Source organism: Elephas maximus, chromosome 9 (genome assembly GCF_024166365.1).
Source record: "Elephas maximus indicus isolate mEleMax1 chromosome 9, mEleMax1 primary haplotype, whole genome shotgun sequence".
In the NCBI taxonomy this organism is placed as follows: Eukaryota; Metazoa; Chordata; class Mammalia; order Proboscidea; family Elephantidae; genus Elephas; species Elephas maximus.
The window spans coordinates 90,800,368-90,824,837 of record NC_064827.1 but is presented as its reverse complement, the minus strand read 5'-3'; the positions used below and the strand labels follow the sequence as shown (position 1 = coordinate 90,824,837).

The window sequence follows — 24,470 nt, the reverse complement described above, 5'->3', positions numbered from 1 at the left end:
GTAATCTAGTTGGAGTGGGCTGGGAGCAGAGCTGAATCTGCATCTTCATGGTGCTCCTTTTTCACTTAGGTTGTACCTCTACTTGGGGTGATTTGGGATGGATCACCACCCTTCGCTTGAGTTGCTCCTTGTTGTCCTTGATGTTCACTTTAATCTGATTTCTTGTCTTTTCTGGAGGGTGGATGGAGAGAATAGGTTGCTACACAGTTCTAACTTAATAGTGTGGTGCAGTGGTTAAGAAATTGGCTGTTAACCAAAAGGTCGACAGTTCAAATCTACCAGCTGCTCCTAGGAAACCTTATGGGGCAGATCTACTCTGTCCTATAGGGTAGCTATGAGTCAGAATTGACTGGATATCAAGGGGTTTATTAATTGTATGGCAGTCCCTGGGTAGCTCAAACTATTAAGTGCTTGACATTAACTGAATGGTTGAAGATTCAAATCTACCCAGAGGTGCCTTGGAAGAAATGCCTGGTGATGTACTTCTGAAAGATGAGAGCCATTGAAAACCTTATGGTGCACAGTTCTACTCTGACACACGAGGGGTCACCATGAGTCAGAGTCAACTTGATGGTAACTGGCGGTTTACGAGCTATATAATTGCCAGGGTAATTCTGCCTTAGGGAAAGCCCTGAGTATGGTCCTGCTCCATGAAGAGAAGTATGGCTGGCTACTGTCATAGGTGATTGCTTCAGAAACTGTTTCAGGATTACACAGTTGTCTTCAAGTCCTTCCCCTCCTCTGCACTACCCTGTCTTTCTCCTTGTGAATTGACTGTAACAATGGGAATATTTGAGTGTATGCGGGGTGGGAGAGCCATAACCCTTTGGAGTCATTTAGTTCAAACTTTTTATATTTCAGATGATGAGAGATGATGAGACTGAGACTCAGAAAGCTGAACTAATTTTGAACAAGTTCACGTGGCTAGTAACTGAGGAGTCAGTTCAACCAATTTCAATGTACTTTCCATAAATACCTACAAATCTGGTTGGGATGAGAGTATGAGGAAGGGTAGATGGCACTGAAAGCTCATAATACGTCTTCTCTCCAGAGAAGAAGGAAAAAGCTAATGATCCTCAGAAGTGAGGATATTGAGACTTTGTCTCACACACTTTTGGACAGAGTATATGAGAAGCATTATCAGGAGGGACCAGTTCCTGGAGAAGGACATCATGCTTGGTAAAGTAGAGGGTCAGCAAAAAAGATGAAGACCCTCAAAGAGATGGATGGACATAGTGGCTGCAGCAATGGGCTCAAAGCTAGCAATGATGGTGTGGATGGCCCAGGACCAGGCAGTGTTTTGTTCTGTTGTACATAGGGTCACTATGAGTTGGAACTGATTCGGCGGCACCTAAAAACAACTGCACCATTTCTGCATGAGTGTTATATATGCATAGTAGATTTAATCAGTTATACAATATTTATTTGTAAAAGCATGTGTCATTAACCAACTAACATGAACTAACCCATTGCCATCAAGTCGATTCTGACTCATAGCAACCCTGTAGGACAGAATAGAACTGTCCCATAGGGTTTCCAAGGCTGTAATCTTTACAGAAGCAGACTGTCACATCTTTCTCCCATGGAGTGAGTGGTGGGTTCTAACCACCAACCTTTAGGTTAGCAACCAAGCTTTTAACCACTTTGTCACCAGGGCTCCTTATATGTCGTTAAAGGCGCTATCTTAAGACCATAGCACTTGCTTGGAGTTCTTAATAAGCAACAATTGAAATGCCACTAAGCTTTATAAAAAAAAAAAAGCTTTATAGAATTCTACAAAATAAAACAGTGCTGGTCATATCTTCTATTTTCTACATAGCCTTGATAGAATAAAGTAGTACATTGCTGAGACCAGATCACTTGTAGGCCAATCCCTTTTTTGTAATCTCCTCTATTAATTCTCAGCTTCTGTGGTATATGAATTTTTTTTTTTAAGGAGGTTTATTTTTGTTTTTGCTGCTTAAAATTCTAGGTCCCATAAATAGAACACAAAAGGAATATGTAAATAGATCTATGTTTAAGACCACATAGGAAGGAGCCAATAAATTTACATTTCATTGTCTTTATTTGGAGAGAAAGCTAACCAAATAGAACAAAGACTCAGATGATGTGTGTAAAGACGCAAATGATCCCCTTAGCATCAGAGCTAATTTGATGGATTTCTTATTTTTCTTTTAAAAGCATGTTGTTCGGCTGTTTGAATTGTCTGTTGTCTGGTGTAACACAGATACACTGATACACAAATGAGCTTCATCAAAAGTATTAGTCCCATAGAACCCCCAACCATTCTGAGAGCTAGAGGAGGGGAGCAAAAAGAAGATATTCTACCTTCCTTCTTTGCTTGTTTTTTGGGTAGCCTTTTTTTTTTTTCAGTCGTCTCCCTGCTGCCACCTCTGCAAAGTTTTACTCCCAAAGATATGACAATCTATCATGTCATCTTGAAGGAGTACCCTAACTAAATCTACTCACTGCCAACCCAAGCCAAGCCAAGCCAGTAGCCCTCAAGTTGATTCCGACTCATGGCGACTCCATATGTGTCGGACTAGGGCTGTGCTCCATAGCGTTTTCAATGGCTACTTTTCCAGAAGTAGATCACCAGATCTTTCTCCCAAGGTGTCTCTGGGTGTACCCAAAATGCCAACCTTTTGGTTAGTACCCCAGTGCTTAACTGTTTGTACCACCCAAACAAACAAAACACAAAACCAAACCTATTGTCGTTGAGCCAATTCCAACTCATAGCAACCTTACAGGACAGAGTAGAGCTGCCCCATAGAGTTTCCAAGGAGTCCCTCAGGGGTTTGAACTGCCGAACTTTTGGTTAGTAGCCATAGCACTTAACCATTACACCACCAGGGTTTCCTTGTACCACCCAGGGACTCCTAAGTCCAGTTAATACTGCTGCCTAAATACTAATGTATACTTTTGCCCTTTTCATTATTCCAGGACTTTTGGGATTTGGAAAAACCCAAGGAAGTAATTTCTGAAATGCTGAATGTTTTTTGTTTGCTTACCTGCACTTTGTGTTTTATTCTCAAAACTGTGGGACTAAAACATTCCTGATAAGAGATGTGGCTCGGACTAATCAATATCTGCCATCTGCCTCATCTTGAGGAGAGTTTGCGGTACCACCATGTCCCGGCTTTTAAAATATGACACACTGAATTGTAATTATTTATTTTTACATATGTCTCCCAGATGGTGAGGGCAGGAACCACTTTTTGCTCCTCTTGATTGCCTAGCACATTACAAAAATGTGTTACTGAAAGAATGATTGGCAGTTCAAGGTAGTGAGATGACCTAAGTTAGAATTTAAGCTTTATCAACTAAACTAATTCTGTGCCTTAGGAAAATCACTCATTGTTTCTGAACCTTAATTTCTTCATCTGTACAATGGATGATGCCTTTCCTGATGACCTGAGGTGTTGTTGGGAGGCTCAAATGGGCTAATAGGAACTTTCTACAATCCTCTGAGGGTGCAAATGGTCAACATGTTCAGATGCTGACCAAAAAGTTGGAGGTTCAAGTCTACCCCTCTGCCTTGGAAGAAAGGTCTGGTGATCCACGTCGTAAATATCACAGCCACTGAAAATTCTACGGAGCACAGTTCTACTAAGATACACATGGGACCACCATGAGTTGGAGGTGATTTGATGACAACTGGCAATAATTCTTTACATACATAAATATTATTATTAGGGTCTTTAACCTAGAAAGCTTGTAGTTCCTTGGATACACTTTTAGAATGACAAATTTGATTTTTCTAGGGGGTAGTCCCACTATTACTTGACTCATTTTTCCTAATTCTGACAACATTCACATAACTGACTTTCTGGAATCTGCGTGTAGTTGTTTATATAGTTGTGTTATGGTTCTTAAGCCTAGTCGAGTTTTTTTTTTTTTAAATAAAGATTTAAAAACTAAGATCTTATTCTACATGGACTAGTCTAAAACAGGTTAAAAAGAGAAGTCTGTTTTTAAGATAACCCAGTCTCAAAATAATGATCTGGTTGTACACAATTCATTTTCTTTCAGAAACCAGGGGAAGTAGATCAGTCCGAATAGCCAAGAGTGATGTTAGGAAATTATTTGGTGTGATGTAGTCTTGAAATCACCCAGTCAGAACGTGACTTAAGTCAGATTTACTGTTTTGTCTGTGCAGGGTTCTTTCTATGACGGACTGCCACCAACCAGACCCCTACAGATGTTGATTAATCAAATGAAGTCAGAATGTCAGCATGTAAACTCCTTAAGCTCCAGTTTGTAGTACCTACAAGGATATCAGTAGGCAGCAAACGCCAAACTAGAATTTGCTGTGGGAATGCCAGTTTGCTTGTGAGGGGATCCCTTTGTTTGATGGGAGGAAATATAGTTTAATGGTTAAAAGAATGGATTTTGAAGTTACCCAGCCCTAGGACCACATACTTATTTTACTTTTATAAGTTATGTAACTTTCTGAGTCTCAATTTTTCATCTATAAAACTGGGATGCAAATACTTACATAATAGGAATAAGGATTTTTATAAGAATTAAATAACAGTGTCGTTAAATGCTTAGGATGTTGATCACCACAGTGTAGGTGCTCAATAAAAGGTAATTATATTACCTCCAATAACCCATAATGTTATTATTAAGCAATAATTATTATAATATAAATTGTTAATAATGATTAGGCTTACACATGACAGAAACTGTCCTAAGAGCTTGTGAATATTAACCCATTTAATCTGCACATAACTCAGGTAGGGACTATTGTCCCAGGTTTACAACAGAGACTCAGAGAGGTTAAATCAATTGCCTATGAAAAAAGGCACAACCAAGTTTCAACCTGGACAGCCCAACTACAGAGCCATGGTTCTTGTCTACCCTGCTGTACCACTTATGCCGTCCTGTCCAGTGATAATGCTAGGGACTCAGTGTTTAATTTTTTGGATGATGCAGAAAGGAAGACCGTATCATACGATTATGGTTCCTCACATGTATCTGAAGTCAAGGCACTCAGAACAAGTTTATGTCCACTAGATGGCATTGCTGTTTTAATGAAACGCGCACCAAACCAGCAGTTAAGCTTAAAAAACAACAAAACAAACTCCTTGCTATCAATTCATAGGCTTAGGAGCCTACTAAATTCGAGAGCATTTGCAGGACAGCCTAAAGTGTATCCCTTAAAGTCTGATGGAAGAAGCCTCCAAAATCTAGAACATAACTGAAAATCTCTAAATACTCAATGCACCTTGAAACAATTAAGAAAAGTATATGCTAGCTTGGAAACCCTGGTGGTGTAGTGGTTAAGAGCTATGGCTACTAACCAAAAGGTCGGCAGTTCGGATCCACCAGGTGCTCCTTGGAAACTCTATGGGGCAGTTCTACTCTGTCCTATAGGGTCGCTATGAGTTGGACTCGATGGCATTTTTTTTTTTTTAGATCATTTTAGGTGTCAGAGTCTGTGTTGAAATTCTAGATGATTTGAGATTATGTTTTTTAGTCCAAATATATTATTTCACACATGGGTAGCCTGAGGGCCAGAGAGGAAAAATGACTCACCTAGGGTAACCAGACCTCATGGTTTAGCTGTAGTTCTCAGTCCATAATATATCCTACTGATGCTAAATCACAAAGAAACAGTGACTTCTGACTCTTGGAAGACTTTCCTTTTGGGCCTGAGGCAGAAGACTCCCCAAACAATTGTCATTTTTTCCTTTTGGGCCTGAGGCAGAAGACTCCCCAAACAATTGTCATTTTTTTTTTTTTTGCTTTACTAAGATTTAAACATGTGTTCCAAATCAGTAGTAGATTCAGGCATTTAGGTACTAAGTGGAATAAAAGCAAAAAAATAAAATAAATAAAAGGTTTTTTTTTTTTTTTTTCTAGTGAGTCCATTTACACAGATCTCCCCAACGCAGTTTGCGGAGGTTAAGCCCACAGCAGGTGGCAGGTGATGGAGGAGCACAAGGACACTTGACTCAAGCTGCCTGGGTTGGCATTTGCCTTTACCGCTTAGTAACCTGGGAAGGCCACGTGACACATGTGTTTCTGCATCTGTAAAATGGGCATGATGTTTTTACTAATAAGATGCTTATGAAAAGAAAATGTGTGTGAAGTGACAGTAAAAACTCAGTTAAGGATAGCAATAATCATGATTTTTTTTTTTTATTATAGCTGACTTTTAGTTTTCTATGTCTTACTTCTGAATATTGTTACAGGTGCTTTATGACTTTTTTACTTATTGTTACTTGCTAAACTGCTAAAAGAGAGAAACAGCATTTTAGATTGTAACTGTTATATCTCTTCTTCCTCAACCAGATGGTACAAGTAGCCAAGAATATAGACATTTCATTATGTGTTCATATCAGCTTACTTTAACCCTTGCAGACTTTCGGCTTCTATTTCCAGGCTACACAGAGACGGTGACTGAGCACGTGGCATACAAATAATAGTAACAGCTAGCAGTAATTAAGCCTTGCTAAGTGCCCCCCAATTTTTTTTTTTAAGTGCCCAACATCACTCTGTTTTACAAGTATTAACTCATTTAATTCTTATACCAGCCCTATGAGCTACATACTAATGTCTCCCCTTTTTAAAAAGATGAGCAAACTGGAATTAAGAAACTTGATCCAGCTCAAATAATAAGCCACAAAGAAAGGAGTTGAAATCAGGTAGCCTTGTGCTTAACCATTCCGCTATCCCAACTCTCAGGGTGGGACGTGAGGAGACCTCAAAGGTCCCTGAGTGCTAGATTTCTCTCCTCAATACTCCAAACACTACAGCGAAGCCTGGTGTAGCAGCTGTTTTTTTTAGCTCTCCCAGGCTATTGTTAACATGCAACTTCGTTACCCAGGAGGGTAATGTGTTAAGCCTACATCAGTGTTTTTACAGCAGATTGTTAATGAGATTAATTGGTTAAACATTTAGTAGACTTCTGAGTTTAACAGGGTAAAACAAAGTTGCAACAGGCCAGAAGGGTCCATGTATTCTTGAAGGCCACTCCTTAGGAGCTGAGGACATGGTAGCCAACAATGTGTCAGGTTGCTGATACGATCTTTCCCGGGAACTGGCCTTACACTCAAGGAGTTTACCTGTTGTTTTTATATTCTGTAACATCCCAGACTATACTCTTTTCATCGCCAGTAATTCAGACTCCATTTACATGTAGAATTCTTTTTTTAATTTTTTCTTAATTAATGTAGGTCTTTAATTTTCCTCAAAAATGTTTTATAATTTTCGGTTTATAGGCCTTACCCATCTTTTACGGAATTTATTCAGAAGCATTTTTTTTTTTTTTTTCAATTGTACTTTAGATGTAGGTTTTTATAGAACAAACTAGCTTCTCATTAAACAATTAGTACACATATTGTTTGTAACATTGGTTACCAACCCTACGTGTCAATACTCTCCCTTTTCAACTTTGGGTTCCCTATTACCAGATTTCCTATACCCTCCTGCCTTCTAGTCCTTGTCCTGGGGATGGTGTGCCCCTTTAGTCTCATTTTGTTTTGTGGGCCTGTCTACTAATCCTTAGCTGAATGGTGAACCTCGGGAGTGACTTCATTACTGAGCTAAAAGAGTGTCTAGGGGCTATCTTCTCAGGGTTTCTTCATTCTTTGCCAGGCCGGTAAGTCTGGTCTTTTTTTTGTGAGTTAGAATTTTATTCTATGTTTTTCTCTAGCTCTGTCTGTGACCCTCTATTTTGATCCCTGTTGGAGCAGTCAGTGGTGGTAGCTGGGCACCATCTAGTTGTGCTGGACTCAGTCTGGTGGAGGCTGTGGTAGTTGTGGTCCATTAGTCCTTTGGACCAATCTTTCCCTTGTGTCTTTAGTTTTCTTCATTCTCCCTTGCTCCTGATGGGGTGAGACCAGTGTAGTATCTTAGAAGGCTGCTCACAAGCTTTTAAAACCCCAGATGCTACTCATCAAAGTAGAATATAGAACAATTTCTTTATAAACTATGTTATGCCAATTGAGTTAGGTGTTCCCTGAGACCATGGTCACCACAGCTCTCAGCCCTGTAATTTGGTCCTTCAGGAAGTTTGGATGTGTCTATGGAGCTTAGATGACCTTGCCTTGGACAAGTTGTGCTGGCTTTCCCAGTATTGTGTACTGTCTTACCCTTCACCAAAGTTTCCACTTATCTATTGTGTATTTAGTAGTTTTCCATCTCCATTCCTCCCCTCCCTCATAATCATCCAAGATTATTTCTTTTTATGTGTTAATCTTTTCATGAGTTTTTTATAGTAGTGGTCTCATAAAATTTTTGTCCTTTTCACATGTAGAATTCTTGAATTCAGATTTAGAAGGGTCTTAAAGGTCTTCTGGTCTACTCCTGCTTTTACAAAGAAGGAAACTGAGGTATAGTCTGCTTAAGTTTTCTTAGGGGAAACTTTGACCCCATTCATTCAATTATACGACACTGTTTCTATACCCGTTACCTCTTTGATTTTCAATAGCATCACTTTGAATGCTTGTGGAGACTTTTCTGCCAAAAAATACCAATAATTTTTCCTTTAGCGGTGAACCCAAATTCAACAGATAGCATCTGTTCTTTTTAGATAGCATCTTTCTATTTACAATTTGTTCTTTCTTCCCTTGCTTGAAATAAACTCTTACAGGCTGAGGGAGTAATGACATTTATTAGAATAAATTTTAAAATAAATTAGTTATCTCACTAGAAGGCATGGAGGCAAGTAAATTCACCTTAAACCTAAGAAAATACCGATCCTAAATAGTACCCAAACAACTTCAAAACATGTTTCCACAAAATGAACTGGGAGGAGAGGTCCACTTACCGATTTCAGTCATTGTTATTCCTGGTGCTAACTGCCCGTTGTTGAAAGGGCTGTAGGTAAACAAGTTGGGGACGGATGTGAGGTCATAGATAGGTTCTTGCTTTATCTGTTTGATTCCAGTTATGTCAAGTCCTGACTGATCGGGGGATGGCTGGCCTGAATCCACGCTGTAATAGCCCTCGGACTTGGGCAGGTCAATGATGTGCCCATTGGCATAAGTGCTGCTGGTCTCGTTGTTCAGGTTGCTCAGGCTGTTGCTGATGCTGCTGTTATACACCCTGACGAGGGCTTCTGCCTCCCCACTCTGCTGCTGCCGCTGTTCCTGCAGCCTCTGCTGGTGCTTCTGCACCTCTGCATACAGGCTGTCCCTTTGCTTCTTGGACATCCTCCCAAACTTCACAGCTGGAAGTTGGAGAGAAAAGCAGAAAACGGTATTTGTAGTTATCACTCTCGTTAGCCACCTCGAGTCCCAGGGGTCATGAATAGTTGCCCTCCTCGACACCAAACACATAAACTTCTAGCTTCATAGCCCAAAAGTCCATTCATTTGCTCTCCACATTTGGAGGGTGCCTGGAATGGTTAATTTTATGTGTCAACTTGGCTAGGCTATGGTTGCCAGTGGTTTGGCCAAATGCTAGACTAGCTGGTGTTTCATAATGTAATCTAATGTGATGCAATCAATCGGTCAGCTGAAAGGGAGAGTTTCCTCAGGGCGTGGCCTGCCTTCAGACTGTAAATTGGTATTTGGCAGAACTCCCGCTCTTTCTCCACGTCACACTCTTCCTGATGCATGACCTATGGTTTTGGGACAAAAGTCTGCAAAAGCCTCTAGTCTGCTCTCTGACCTGTGGATTTTGGCCTTTCCAGCCCCCACAATCATGTGGGCCAATCCCTTGAAGTAAATCTCTCTTAGTATATACACAGATCTCACTGGTTCTGTTTTTGTAGAGAACACCAAGACAGTGCCTGTACTGGTTTTATGTCTATTGTTGTTGGTTACCTTTGAGTCGGTTCCAACTCATGGTGACCTCATGTGTACAGAGAGTAGAACCGCTCCACAGAATTTTCAAGGCCATGACCATTCAGAAGCAGACAGCCAGGACTGTTTTCCAAGGCATCTCTAGTTGGGTTCAAATCGCTATCCTTTCAGCTCGTAGTCAAGAGCTCAACCCTTTGCCCTACCCACGGACTCCACTGTGTATACATAAAACCAAAACCCATTGCTGTCAGGTCGATTATGATTCACAGTGACCCTACAGGACAGAGCAGACCTGCCCCATTGGGTTTCCAAGAAGCAGTTGGTGGATTCGAACTGCTGACCTCTTGGTTAACCCTTAACCACTGTGCCCATAGTGAGAACTAAAACCAAGATAGAAAGAAATGTAAAAACTTGTGTAAGCATTTCTTGTTGCTATAAAGTTAGAAGGCAAATTCCTTGTTCTTTCTTGTGAATAAACAAAGCAAAAACCTACCAAATAGCACCTACTATCGGAATGTCAGCTAGCACTCATTAGTTTCTGAAATTCTTCCCTAAGCATTAGGATTGCTGGGTTCTTAGATAGAGACCTATCACTGGCACATTTCAGTGTACTCACTTGCAGACTTATTTTCTAAATAGCACGTTGGGTAAGACCAAGGATGTGGGACATGGTGATAAACACGATTCTAAGTAAACCTCTATGCCTGTGGTTATAATCCCATTTGGGAATGAGTTGTCTTTGTTATGTTTGGGAATGAGTTGTCTTTGTTATGTTAATGAGGCATGATTAGTGTAGGGTGTATCTTGAGTTAATCTCTTTTGAGATATAAAAGAGATTACACAAACAAGCAGAGGAGAGACAGGGTAAGATAGATGCCAAGATACATGGAGATCTCCAAGGAACCAGGAAGCAGAAGCTGAAGAGAAAAGGACCGTCCTCCAGAGATGACAGAGAGAGAAGGCTTCCCCTAGAGTAGGCAATGTGAATTGGGATTTTCTAGCCTCCTAAACTGGGAGAAAATAAGCTTATGTTTGTTAAAGCCATCCACTTATGGTATTTCTATCATAGCAGCACTAGAAGACTAAGAGACACATCATTTGCCTTCAGCTGCCTTTAAGGATCAGATGAAAAAATCTTTGGAAAATAGCAATTTTATGCCCCCAATGCCCAGCAAATGAACGAACAGTAACCCCCCTCTCTTGTTCTAACAGCCTCAGGTTTTATATTGCTTGTCTCTTCTGATAAAATCCTTAGCCATTTTGAGGAAAAAGGGGGAAGAGGCTCTGGAAGTGGTCATAAGAGTAACGTGGAGATGTTTTCACTTGTATACATAGTTTCTTAATTTATGGAGCTTAACCTCCCTCTACTCTTATGGATGATGACATTTTCCCTCCCAAGTTGTCAACTCCCTTTTTAGGCTGTGAACATCCTGAGATAAAAGGGCCACCTTGTCTGAATCATCAACACTGTGTCATTCAGATCATGTTAATGGTGGTGACCATAACAAACCTCAAGGTTTCCCTCTGCGTTTCTTTTTCTTTCCTTTTGTGACAGACAGTGCTCCTATCATCTGTTGGTGTTGGATCACAGGAAATGGAGAAAGAAAGAAGTGCAGGGTTGAAACAAGTTCAATACCTGGAATCAGTCACTAGGGTTGGTACTTTTCTGAGGAGAAGTAAATGGTGAAATGCTTAAGAACTCTCCAGCATGAAGTGCCTACAGAGGGGATTTCTGCTGTGAAAGACACTACCATTCACTCCCCTTGGTCCTCCAATATTCATTTTCCCCATTTTTCTTTGGTTATAAGGCTACCATGTTTTTTGTGGATATAGGCTGTTCAGGATGGAGATCACATATCCCAGCCCCCCCTGCAACCAGGCATGGCTCTGTGATTAAGCTCTGGCTAACAGGAAGTGCCAGGGTGTATGTAGCCTTAAATGTCGGAACATGCTGTTTTCTTCCTTCTTGCCTGCTGGATTGTGAACCTGAGAGCTGGGCTTGAAACAGCACAAACTCTTCCCACTTCTGCTTATTCCTTCTTAAAAACCTATGTCCTGGCATGCCGGCACTGCCTAGGAAAACAAAATGGTAATTATCCAGTGATTTTTCTGAATAAAAACAGTCAATCTAGATAATTCAGACTAAACTCCCCCTTTCCACCTCAGTTACTGTTTTCATAGGGTCTTGAATCATATAGATCATTATGTTTAACATTGTTTATAGAGACACTGGTTTTATTAGTTTTTCCCCAGAGGCAAGTTTATTTGCTTATTAATTGCAGTGACATTTCCAGGGTGTCCATGGACAAAATTCTCTAGATAACTTTTAGTGGACGGGTTTCTGTGTCCTTTAATGTTAAATCCTTCCAAATAGTTTATTATAGATCACTATCTAGGGAAAAATTCTTTTTTGTATAAGAAAAAACAAACGAAAAACCCTGGTATACTTTGATTCAGAAAGAATATTTTCTCCCAGGAAAGTAATGTGATGTGTTTCTTTATTTGCTGACTGTCTGTCCTTGACATTCATTTCGGTCCAGAACAGCGCTTCATTGCAGAGCTATGGAGGTAAATATAAAATATTCCTCTATTTCTATTAAAAAAACAAAAACAGAAACAAAACCAAAAAAACCAAAACCATTGATGTCAAGTTGAATTCCAACTCAGTGCCACCCAATGTTTCTATAGGTTAAAATTTTTATTTTTGTAGGGGTAGACATACTTTCTCATTTATTTTAATAGAATAATTGGTCATTTATTTGTTAAGAATTTATAAGGAGAAAGAATCGAGTATGAGAAACTCTTCTAACATGGGGGCAGAGATGTGGCACCTATTTTTAAATACCTTTCCGTTTAATCCTTGTTTTAGATAGCTATCCACTTCATGCTTCATATTTAGGTGGAATATACACTATGGTGATTTGATTGCGTTAATCGCCCTGATTTCTCTCTCCCATTTCCATGCCCTTTGCTATGTAACTTTGCAGTGCTCTGTCTTTCTGTGTGGGCATCCTGCCCCACTCCTTTATTTAGGGCCATGTGAAGTGATGGGGCTAATGGGTTATTGACAAATGTGACACAAGTAAAGGCTTGCAAAGTGCTTATGTGTTTGGGCTTCTCATCATGCCTGAACTACCTTGCTGGAGGGTGAGATATGTGAAGTTCACCTGAACCGCCTAAGACACCACAGACAAGACCATCTAAAATCAGCAAAGCCACAGCCTATGGCAGATACATGAATGAGCACAGCTAAAGACCTATGTTGAACAGCTCTGGGTTCGGAATTTTCCTGTTAACCACAAACTTCATAATCAAATCTAACAATGCCAAATAAGGATGTTGTCAAGACCTCTGTCCCCTGTAAAGACCCGAAAACTTAACAGGGAAAAACTATGCCTTTTCCAGGAAATTGACTTATCACTAAGCAACTGAAATATTTTCCAAGAAATAACTTAAGGATTCACTGCATTTTGGGATTTCAGGATTCGTCTTTAATTAAGGATTCCACTGACAGTTACTATATTGCTATTTTATAATAAATTTTCCATTCATTTCAGAAACACTGATGAGTCTGTGTTTCAATCACTTGCAACCTTCCTGAAATGAAAGTGGTAATGTATTTGGGAAACAATTACGGTACATGGCAAAAATCAACCTACTGAACTTGCCTGACACACAAATAATTTCTTGTTGCTACTTGTAAATACATTTGTTATACTCATAGGCCTATTTTAACAAAGCCTATGTTTATATTATGTTTTCAAGTATTAGAATTCTTCCTAACACTACTCACTAATCAGAATGACACATATTTTAAGTGTTTGCCCCTCTCAAACTTGAATTATTCCACTAGTGATATTCACTTGAGTGTAGAGTTAAACTGCCAGCTCTTAAAGAAACTAGTAGAGTCCTGTATACATTGCAAGTGCTTTACAAATATTCAGTGGTAAAGGGGTTTGCTCATGATATTCTCTTAACTCTCCTTTTGATCCCACACTAGCAGAGAGTAGTTTTAAGCAAAAGTATTGGAAGCTATTTTATATTTATTTGGGGTGTTTTTGGTTTCAAGATGAAACAATTGTCGAACTATCATTTATGGATTTCTATAAATCTTAAGTATGAATCTACGAAAATTGGAAGTCATCAAAAATGAAATGGAATGCACAAACATCTAGTATTGGCCATTTTGAATCAGACAATCATGTGGGCTACTATGATTGGAATGACATACTGAAAAGGAACAATGCCATGCTCATTGTCAAGAAGAACATTTTAAGATCTATCCTGAAATGCAGTTGTCAGCGATAGGATAACAGCCGTATGCCTACAAGGAAGACCAGTTAATACGAGTATTATTCAAATTTACAAACCAACCATTAAGGCCAAAGGTGAAGAAACTGAAGAGTTTTACCAACTTCTGCAGTCTGAAATTGATCAAACATACAATCAAGATGCATTGATAATTACTGGTGATTGGAATGTGAAAGATGCAAACAAAGATCTATAGTTGAGAAATATGGCCTTGGTGATAGAAATGATGCTGGAGATTACCTGATAGAATTTTGCAAGACCAACGACTTATTGATTGCAAATACCTTTTTTCACTAACATAAACAGTGAGTATACACATGGACCTCACCCAACGGAATGCACAGGAATCAAATCGACTGCATCTGTGGAAAGAGATGACAGAGAAGCTCAATATCATCAGTCAGAACAAGGCCAGGGGCAGACTGTGGAACAGACCATCAATTGCTCATATGCAAGTTCAGGTTGATGCTGAAGAAAATGAAACAATTCCATGAGAGTCAAAATATGACCTTGAGAATATCTCAACTGAATTTAGAGACCATCTCAAGAATACTTTTGACACATTGAATCTTAATGACTGAAGACCAGACAAATTGTGGGATGACATCAAGGACGTCATACATGAACAAAACAAACGGTCATTAAAAACACAGGAAAGAAAGAAAAGTCCAAAATGGATATCAGAAGAGACTCTGAAACTTGCTCTTTAACATAGGGCAGCCAAAGAGAATGGAAGAAACAATGAAGTAAAACAGAAGATTTCAAAGGGTAACTTGAGAAGAGAAGGTAAAGTATTACACTGAAATGTGCAAGGACCTGGAGTTAGAAAACCAAAACGGAAGAATACACTCAGCATTTATCACGCTGAAAGAACTGAAGAAAAAATTCAAGCCTCTAGTTGCAGTTTTGAAGGATTCTAAGAGCAAGATATCGAATGATGCAGGAAGCTCAAAAGAATATGGAAAAATACACAGAGTCACTGTACGAAAAATAATTGGTTGATGTTCAATCATTTCAGGAGGTAGCATATGATCAAGAACTGATGGTACAGAAGAAAGAAGTCCAAGCTGCACTGAAGGCATTGGTGAAAAAGAAGGCTTCAGGAATTGACAGAACACCAACTGAGATGTTTCAAGAAATGGATGCAGTGCTGGAAGCACTCACTCATCTATGCCAAGAAATTTGGAAGACAGCTACCTGGCCTACCAACTAGAAAAGATCTATATTTGTGCCCATTCCAAAGAAAGGTGGTCCAACAGAATGTAGAAATTATCGAACAATATTATTAATATCACATGCAAGTAAAATTTTGTGGAAGATAATTCAAAAATGGTTGTAGCAGTACTTTGGCAGGGAACTGACAGAAATTTAAAGCCTGATTCAGAAGAGGATGTGAAATGAGTGATATCATTGCTGATTTCAAATGGATCCTGGCTAGAAGCAGAGAATGCCAGAAAGATGTTTACCTGTGTTTTACTGAGCACACAAAGGCATTCAACTGTGTGGATCATAACAAATTATGGATACCATTTTGAAGAATGGGAATTACAAAACACTTAATTGTGTCATGAGGTACCTGTACATAGATCAAGAGGCAGTCATTAGAAAGAACAAGGGGATACTGCATAAAGTCAGGAAAGGTGTGCATCAGGGTTGTATCCTTCCAATATACTTATTTAATCTGTATGCTGAGCAAATAATCCCAGAAACTGTACTATACGAAGAAAAATGAGGTATCAGGATTAGAGGAAGTCTCATTAACAACCTGTAATATGCAGATAACACAACCTTGCTTGTTGGACGGGAAGAGGACTTGAAGCACTTACTTGTGAAGATCAAAGACTACTGACTTCAGTATGGATTATACCTCAATGTAAAGAAAACACAAATCCTTACAACTGGACCAATAAGCAACATTATGATGAAGGGAGAAAAGATTGAAGTTGTCACGGGTTTCACTTTACTTGGATCCACAATCAATGTCCATAGAAGCACCAGTCAAGACATCAAACAATGTATTGCATTGGGCAAATCTGCCGCAAAAGACCTCTTTAAACTGTTAAACAGGCAAAGACGTCACTTTGAGGACTAAGGTGCACATGACCCAAGCTGTGGTATTTTTGATCACCTGATATGTGTGTGAGAGCTTAACGATGAATAAGGGAAACTGAAGAAGAATTGATGCCTTTGAATTATGGTGTTGGAAAGAATATTGAATATACCATGGACTGCCAAAAGATTGAACAAATATGTCTTGGAATAAGTACAGCCAGAATGCTCCTTAGAAACAAGAATGGTGTGACTTCATCTCACATACTTTGGACATGTAATCAGGAGGGACCAGCCCCTGGAGAAGGACATCATGCTTGGCAAAGCACAGGGTCAGCGGAAAAGAGGAAGACCCTCAATGAGGTGGATTGACACAGTGGCTGCAACAATGGGCTTAAACATAGCAACAATGGTGAGGATGGTGCAGGACCGGGCAGTGTTCTGTTCTGTTGTAGACAGGGATGCTGTGAGTTGGAAACAACTCAATGGTACCCAACAAGAACAACAATATAAATTTTTGGGAATTATTTTATCACAATTTCTCTTACTATTTGTGGTCATCAAGCTATGTTTATATCTTGTTATTTACCAAACTGGTCTTAATTTAATTCCTTTTGATTTCAAGTGTGTGCTCCCAGCTTTCTTCCAGTGCTGTAAGCTTTGCTGAAGAAGTCTGATTCAACCTACCTAACCATGTTGTTTATGATTTTAAAACACTCTCTCATCTCCTCTCAGTTTTTGTCCAATAGAACTTTCTGTAATGGTGAAAATGTTCTTTGTGTTTTCTAATGTGGTAGCCACAAGTCATACGTAGCTATTGAGCACTTTAAGATAGCTAATGTGGCTGAAATTAAAATTTTAATTAATTTAAATGTTAATGGAGAACATTTTGGAAAGTGTAGTTCTGGACAGAAGAAGCCTACTCTGTGAAACCTGTCCTTGTAGGGCAGCTTCCATTCTTTCATGGAGGCACACCATCTGTGAGGACATGTAGTAGATTTTTGCAAGATTAGTGTCATGTTTTCTTTTGGGGGGCCCAGTATCTTCCTACTAATGGTGAACATTCTTCTGGTCTTTTTGTTTGTAGTAATATAATTGGAAAGAGTTTACACTGAAGATGCCTTCAATGAATGGATTGGATCTAACATTTACGAACGGCCAAGTTAAAAGATAAATAAAAATTATTCTTGTTAGTTGCCATCAAGTACAGTGGAGGAAAATTCACGGGACATGTACATGCTATAAGTCACACACACACAGACACACACAGACACACGCATACCCTCGCCTTTTTGACGCACAGAAAAACATGTGTACATAATTCCAAGTGTATATGATTTTTGGTTCTTTGCCTAAGCCAGATTTGAACAAATTTATTTTTGCCAAGCTTGTTGCCTACTCATATATGTGCCATGGCTAATAAACCACTATAGGAAATTCTGGAAAGAATGAAAATCCAGTGATTTCAACAGTTAGGTCAAGCTCCCTTACTAGATGTAGCTAATAAGCCATAACTACAGGGTTTTCTAATTCTTTAATACCACATATCAGGCATTACTTATTGATAGGACATGAACTCTCACACCTCTGGTGTTAGTATGACTTATTTGGCATAAAATATCATTTATAATTGAAGTCCCTGGGTGGTGGAAACAGTTAACTTGCTTGCCCGCTAACCAAAATGTTAGCCATTTGAGTCCACCCAGGGGCACCTCAGAAGAAAAGCCTAGTGATCTACTTTAAAAAAATCAGCATTGAAAACCCTATAGAGCACAGTTCTACTCTGACATACACAGGGTTGCCATGAGTTGGAATCGACTTCATGGCAACTGGTTTATCCTTTATAATCAAGTTTAAAATCAGACTTCTTCCATACGACATAGTAAAGAAGAAGCTTTTTGCCTTTTAGAGAGAACCTTTTATGTTTCTTCTGCTTGGACCCCTTCATCTCCTCATTCCCAATCACCACTCCCGTTCATGTCTATTTCCTCCTCATCATTAGACTGACATAAGACATGCTTCTGAGGCATTTTGGGAGCTGTCCTTGGTAGCCTCCGGATTGTCTCTGGACCTAAAGATGGATCATTCTCATTAATCCCCAGTATCCTTAGACACTGTATTGCTTTTTAATTGCACAGAGGTTTATGTACAGCAGTGCATTTCTTCCCCCTTTAGAATAGAGTGTGGCCCTATCCATTCAATGCCCTCTCCTCTCCTACATGTTTCTTTTATGTCATGGGGTTCAGACAAGCAAGACATTGCTGAGTCTGTTGAATCTGTCTTGGACCATACACCCAACCCTGCCCACTGCTTTTGTTCACCAGCCCAGATCCATAAGACCTACCCTTCCAGAAAAGTACTTCCTGTTATTGTAGGAATAAGTAACAAAAACAAATAACTACCAAATGGCTTATTCTCTCTGAACAATTATTAACGGGGCTTTTCAGATGTTGTCAATTAATATGATGCATGCATATAATAGATACGAGGTGTATAACTATCAACTCAAAGTCTCATAGAATTTCACTAAATAAAGCCCAATGAAAATCACCTATCCTTCCACCCTCCACTTTCTTTGTCTTAGTTATATGGAAGTGCACGGTGGTATAAATTTACCCTAGGACTAGACTTATGTAGTTAGCAAGCCCAGAAAAACACCTAAACAAAAACACCACTTAGTTACTAGATGGAAAGTTTTGGAAACATGTATCTGTAGCTTTAGAAGCTACTTATAAGCTGAAGGGATCAAAGTAAGTTTTGTTTTCTGGTTTTTTTATTTTTTGAGGGTCAAATACGTCTTACTGGTGCACTCTTGTGTAAGCCAAGTTTAGTTTAGATGGATTGGGAACTAGAGAAAAAATCAATTAAAATTCAAGGTACGCTTGTTCAGAACAGGCAAGTTAAGAAATGAGCACTTTATATGTTTAGATAACAAGACCAGGGCCAAACTGAATTTATCTAAAAGGTGAGAGGACCTCACATTTAACTTAATAACTCACAAAACCCCTTTATACTAAGAGCCACTGTGTGCCAATTATCTCTATTTCTTTAAAACTTGGAACTTTCTTTTCTTTTCTTTCTTTGTCCACACCACCTTGAACTTCACTAGAGGGAGTTTGACTAGAGGCACAGAATTCACAGTGGTTCACAGAAACAGGTACTGTGTAAGGGCCGTTGTCTATGTCTCAGGCTCTCGTTAGAAGAAATTCCATGGTCGTTCAACAAATACTTAGGTATTTGCTTTTTACTAGTCCCCGGGGATACAGTGGAACACTGGTGGTGCAGTGGTGAAGAACTATGGCTACTAACCAAAAGTTCAGCAGTTCGAATCCACCAAGCTGTTCCTTGGAAACCCTATAGGGCAGTTCTGCTCTGTCCTATAGGGTCGCTATGAGTCGGAATCAACTTGATGTTAACGGGTTTGGTTTTTTGGTTGGGGATACAGTGTGGACAAGAGAGAAATAGCTCCAAGACTCAGAGCCACTTGTAAATCTGGTACAGGAGTGCTGTGGTTAGTGTTAGTGGAGACAGAATTAGTCTACAATGAATGCCTAAAAATGGAATCAAGTCTAGGTGAAATTGCTTGTCCATCTTGACTGAGTTTATTTGTTCTCTTGTATTAATTTAGAAGTTCAGCTGGGGAGCCAAACCACCCATTTGGGTTGAGGGTGAAGGTGGCACATGTGTGCCATGTTCTGAGTAGGGCACTTTACCTACACAGCCCTTCTGTGATGTGAGCTTTTGCTGTAGCCTTCGAAATCTGCAACACAGGCTCAAATAAGTCCAAAACCTTATCCAAGTAGCCGAGACCAGCCAGCAGAGTTTCTGAGCTTCTTCTAGAAGCATGTTCTGTTCTTATCATCTTCACATACTAAGCAGCTTGTGCACCCAGTTAGGTTTACCTGGTGGCCAACTTGTCCTGGTTGCCTAGGACTTTTCCCGTTTTAGCAATGAAAGTCTCATGTTCCAGGAAACTCCTTATCCACAGGCAAACTAGACAGTTGGTCATCCTACAATCTAGGTTTACATGGCTTTCACTTAACAACCTTAGACAACTGTATTGCTTTTTAATTGCATAGAGGTTTATGTACAGTAGTGCATTTCTTTCTCCTTCAGAATAGATTGTGGCCCTATCCATTCAATGCGCTTTCTTCTCCTGTTAGTACAGGCACTCCATGAGCTACATACAGTAAAGGCTTCCTTTCTTCTTCATAAACAATACCATAGTTTTATATTTTTTTACTTTTCCCTTTAATGCATTACTAGGACTGTGGTTTTCTTGCTGCTTATCTTCCATTTCCTTGTCTAGAATTCTACCAGGAGCTTAAATAGACTCTGGCAAAGCATCCACTTGAAAGTGTTTAAGTCAGAAATAGGAAGCCAATGCCTTACCATCTCTTGACATTCCTAGGGCAAGACACTTCTGCAGTCGGCAGTGTTGGCAACGGTTTCTGTTGGTTCTGTCAATTAAACAGTTTCTCTGCCGTGGGCAGGAGTAAGAGGCATTGTTCTGCTGGCTCCTCCTAAAGAATCCCTAGAGGGAAAGAGAGCATGGGAGGGAAGTAGACTTCTAAGAAGGGAAACAGAGAGAGTATTAACGTCTGTATTTGCTCTGTTTTCTGCAGTGAACATAACCGAGTTTAATTTTTTAAATTCTTTGGATACCTCTTCTTGGATAGCTTACAGATGTTTAGAGAAAATCTTCACCATGTTCAGAGACATGGAAGTCTCATTCATTCATTCACTCAATGTTTACTGAAGACGGTTGTGAGTTGTGTAGTTCTATGCAAAGAAGAAAAGAACATAGTTCCTGCTCCCAAACAGCTGAGGGGTTTGGGTGGTGAAGCACAGTGTGACTGTTAAACCAAACACAGCAAAGCTTGACGAGGACAATAACCGAGGCTGGTGTCAAGTGCTGTGGGAGCGAGCAGCTTGGGGGTATTGGTAGCAAAGGCAGTACTGAGGAGTACGGGGTTAGTATGTACTATTATTTTTCTGGTTCCTAAGGTAGTTGACGGCAGTGGGCGGTGGTAAGGTACATTTTCCCCCATTTCAAAATTTCTGAATATGGCCAGAATGCATCTGGAAAGTTTATTTTAAACCAATGAGGTACCTTATAATCAACCACATCTTTGAAAGAAATATAGAATATAAACCATTTAATCACAAATAAGCAATAAGTAAGAGTTGAACCAGTGGCCTCTGCTGGCCTAAGGCTATAAGTTGTGCCGGAGATCTCTGTGCAAATGTTTGGGTCTTTTGGTACAAAATAAACTGCCATGAACCACACCCCTTCACTAAATAAAGTCACACTGAGTTTATTATTTTTTTAAACTCTAAATACCGTCTTCTGTTCCCTTGGATATTTTATAGAAAACTCTACTGGAGAAAATAAACATTTCCTCCAGAGATACGAAATATCATTCATCCATTCATTCACCTATTTAATCCTTTCATGGACAATGGGGTATACATGCCCATGTTACATTTTCCACCCCCAGAAGTTTACTGGCAGGCATTTGAGCCACTTTAGTGTGTTCTGGTGTCATGGCTGAAACTGGCGCAAGCGCCTAAAAAACAAGGAAGTTGGTCTGTGCCACATTTGAGTGTTGAGAGCCATTCGTATGAGGGGATGCTTCCCGGAGGAGTGATTATGTGAAACTTTTCTGTCTTTTGGCTTCTGTATAGCAAGATAAGGCTTGCAAGTATGTTTACTATTTCCTTTGTGTTATTGGGAAGGTACAGTTCCTGGCATTTGGAAATATTCAAGTAAACGAGTAATTTTGGGGGGTGAAAACAGTTTGTGATGCACTTCCTAGGTCGCGGGACCCACAGCTTCCATGGGTGTGATGTGCTCCATAGAACACGGTACTGATATGGCCCACTCTAAATCAAACTGATAACAATTACGTGCAGCAAATGCAATGTTTATTTAGTATCTTGTGTGTATTTTTAGAAAAGTGAGTAAGGTATTTTATGGCTCAAGTGTAACCAGGGAGTGTGATGTGTCACAGGGCTGATATGTCTCTCATGTGTGATGTACTCCATGGAACATACACGGATTTTTCCGCTGACATTTGGCACCTCATTTTTTCCAGATAATAAAAAAAATACCAACAAACAATGACTCAACATCCATTCCATCAGTGGAAAAACATGGCATCGCCAAAAAATTCAAAAAAAAAAAAAAAAAATGAAAGAATCAGTTTCCCTTACCGCCCTTTGCTCCTGAATTGTCTAAAACAATGCAATAGAAGTACAAAGTGCCAAGAGCAACGTTAATAGTCTGCGAAAGCCTTACTAAGAGAAATTTTAAGAAAAAGATAGCCCTCAGCAACATCCTTTGGAAGGAGGAGTCCTAAAGTAGTTCTGAGAGAGTAAGCCCAGAGCCCGTCTTACTGAGAGGCCTGGGAATAGCTTACTTGACTACCATCAAACAGCTTCTGTGCTCCTCAACTATCAAGAGGAGGATAAAGCAGGGCTGGGACTAGGGTGAGGCTAATGAGGGAATTGCCTTGGCCTTAAAATATGGGTCACCAAAAGGCAGTAATCAAGATAAGTAATGTTGGACATAATATGTTTACAAATCAACATTAATGCAAAAATAATAATAATAAAGCCAGGATCAACATTTCTGATTTTCTCCTTCACCTCAGACTCCAATATGGCTCTGTGTGGCACTATAAAGAGACCTTGGCCATCTCGTGAAGAGCCTCAGAAATGATGTGTGGCCAAGTATCTCTTTAGAGAGAAAGAGTCTCAAATTTGTTTTGTGGTTGTAACCTCAAAGCCATTCAACAAGAAATAGTTTTGTTCATACATGTCCATGTATATTATTTATTTGATGGACCAGTGAGGAAGGGATAAGATACCTGATTGCCCACTTTGGCTGAATTCAGAGACACTTAAAACAGAGATCATACCCAAGCCTCCAGGGACTGAAATGATGTACCTCATGTATCATGAGAACCGCCAGAAAGCATAAGCTCAGCCCATCCACCCTGATTAGAGATGACTTGAAGCTTACATTTCCAGAAAGCATTGTGTGTATGTTTTTTATCTGTGGGTGCTCAAGTGTCACTTAGCAAAAGAGTTGGCAGAAAAACCTCTGAAGTCACAGCTACAGTCCTAATTTAACGCCAATTTGACATTAATTACAAAGCATTTCTTCCTTATCTGTTGCTCATTATTGCAAATGAACTTTTTGGCATGAAAAAGAGATTCTGTTTCAAATTTTATTGAATACGAATTTGAATAAATTCATGAGCTGAATTGATGTTATTTAAAGTGGGTTGTTTATATTGACTTGAGAATAGTACTATGAAGATTTAGAGGTTGATATTGAATGTATAAACAGTGACATCTTATTCTGGACAGAATTTCTTGACTTTTTTATTTGGAAAAAAAAAGCATGTTTCCAAATGTGGGTTTTTCCATGAAATTAAAAAAAAAAATAGTGTGGTGTACAATGTCATTTTGACTAAAACTTCAGAGTGAGCTTCATAATAACTGCAGAATTTCTTTGACTATGGTTTTCTCCTTTATACAAAAAAGTAAAGATGACAGAAGCCTAAACACTTGTTCCTGGCTATTGACCTGTTGGACTGTATTTATGTAGTAGCTCAGATTTTTTTGGAAATTACTGTTTAAAATATTTTGTTCCTTAACATACTTGGCCTCATATTTTGAAATCAACCATTTTCCAAAGAGGGTTTTTATACAATGAGATACAAAACATCCCCACTATAACACTGATCTAAAAAAAAAAAACATGGTTAGTGGATATTATGCAAACTGGACCAGAGCTCAAAAAATTGCATAACAAGCCAATGGAGTGATGGAAATATATTCACTGGAGAAGGTTCCCATTCCAAAATTTTTAGTGTTTACAAAGAAAACTATTTGTCTATCTTCCCAGGGGATGTAATAATTTATCCTAGAACCCTATGGATCACAACAAATTATTGTAGAATTTACAAGTAATGCTGGTTTGTAAGTTTGCCTTATTGTTTCTTCTTGATGAGTTGAAAAATTACATTAAGGTGGATACCATGCAGTTCTTAATTATAGGTTTGCAGAACACCTCATGATTTTCAAACCTGGATTATCACTAATCACCTCTAAAGCAGGTCAGTATGTTGATGGGTTAGCTCGTTGGTGTTATTCTCCACTCTTTGCACCTCTCTCTCCCCCACTTTCATTCTCATTTCTTTCTTTTTTGTTTCCCTTTCCTGCAGGTTCATTTCCAGGAACCATACTTTCTGAGACTATTATGAAGACGTCATCAATTTTTCACACAGGATCACTATTTGACAGTTACAGTATGTTTTGTTTCATTTATATTCGGAAATC

General features: G+C 39.3%; 1 protein-coding gene across 1 annotated transcript in view; it reads right to left on the bottom strand.

Annotated features, from left to right (window-relative positions):
- RORB (RAR related orphan receptor B) overlaps positions 1–24,470 on the bottom strand; it is a 203,995-nt gene that overhangs the window by 38,988 nt on the left and 140,537 nt on the right. Inside the window, exons 3-4 of the mRNA XM_049896468.1 lie at positions 20,511–20,652; positions 8,780–9,181 (exon numbers count right to left, since the gene is read on the bottom strand). Coding sequence (XP_049752425.1) covers positions 8,780–9,181; positions 20,511–20,652 — 544 coding nt within the window. The remainder of the gene's footprint in view (positions 1–8,779; positions 9,182–20,510; positions 20,653–24,470) is intronic.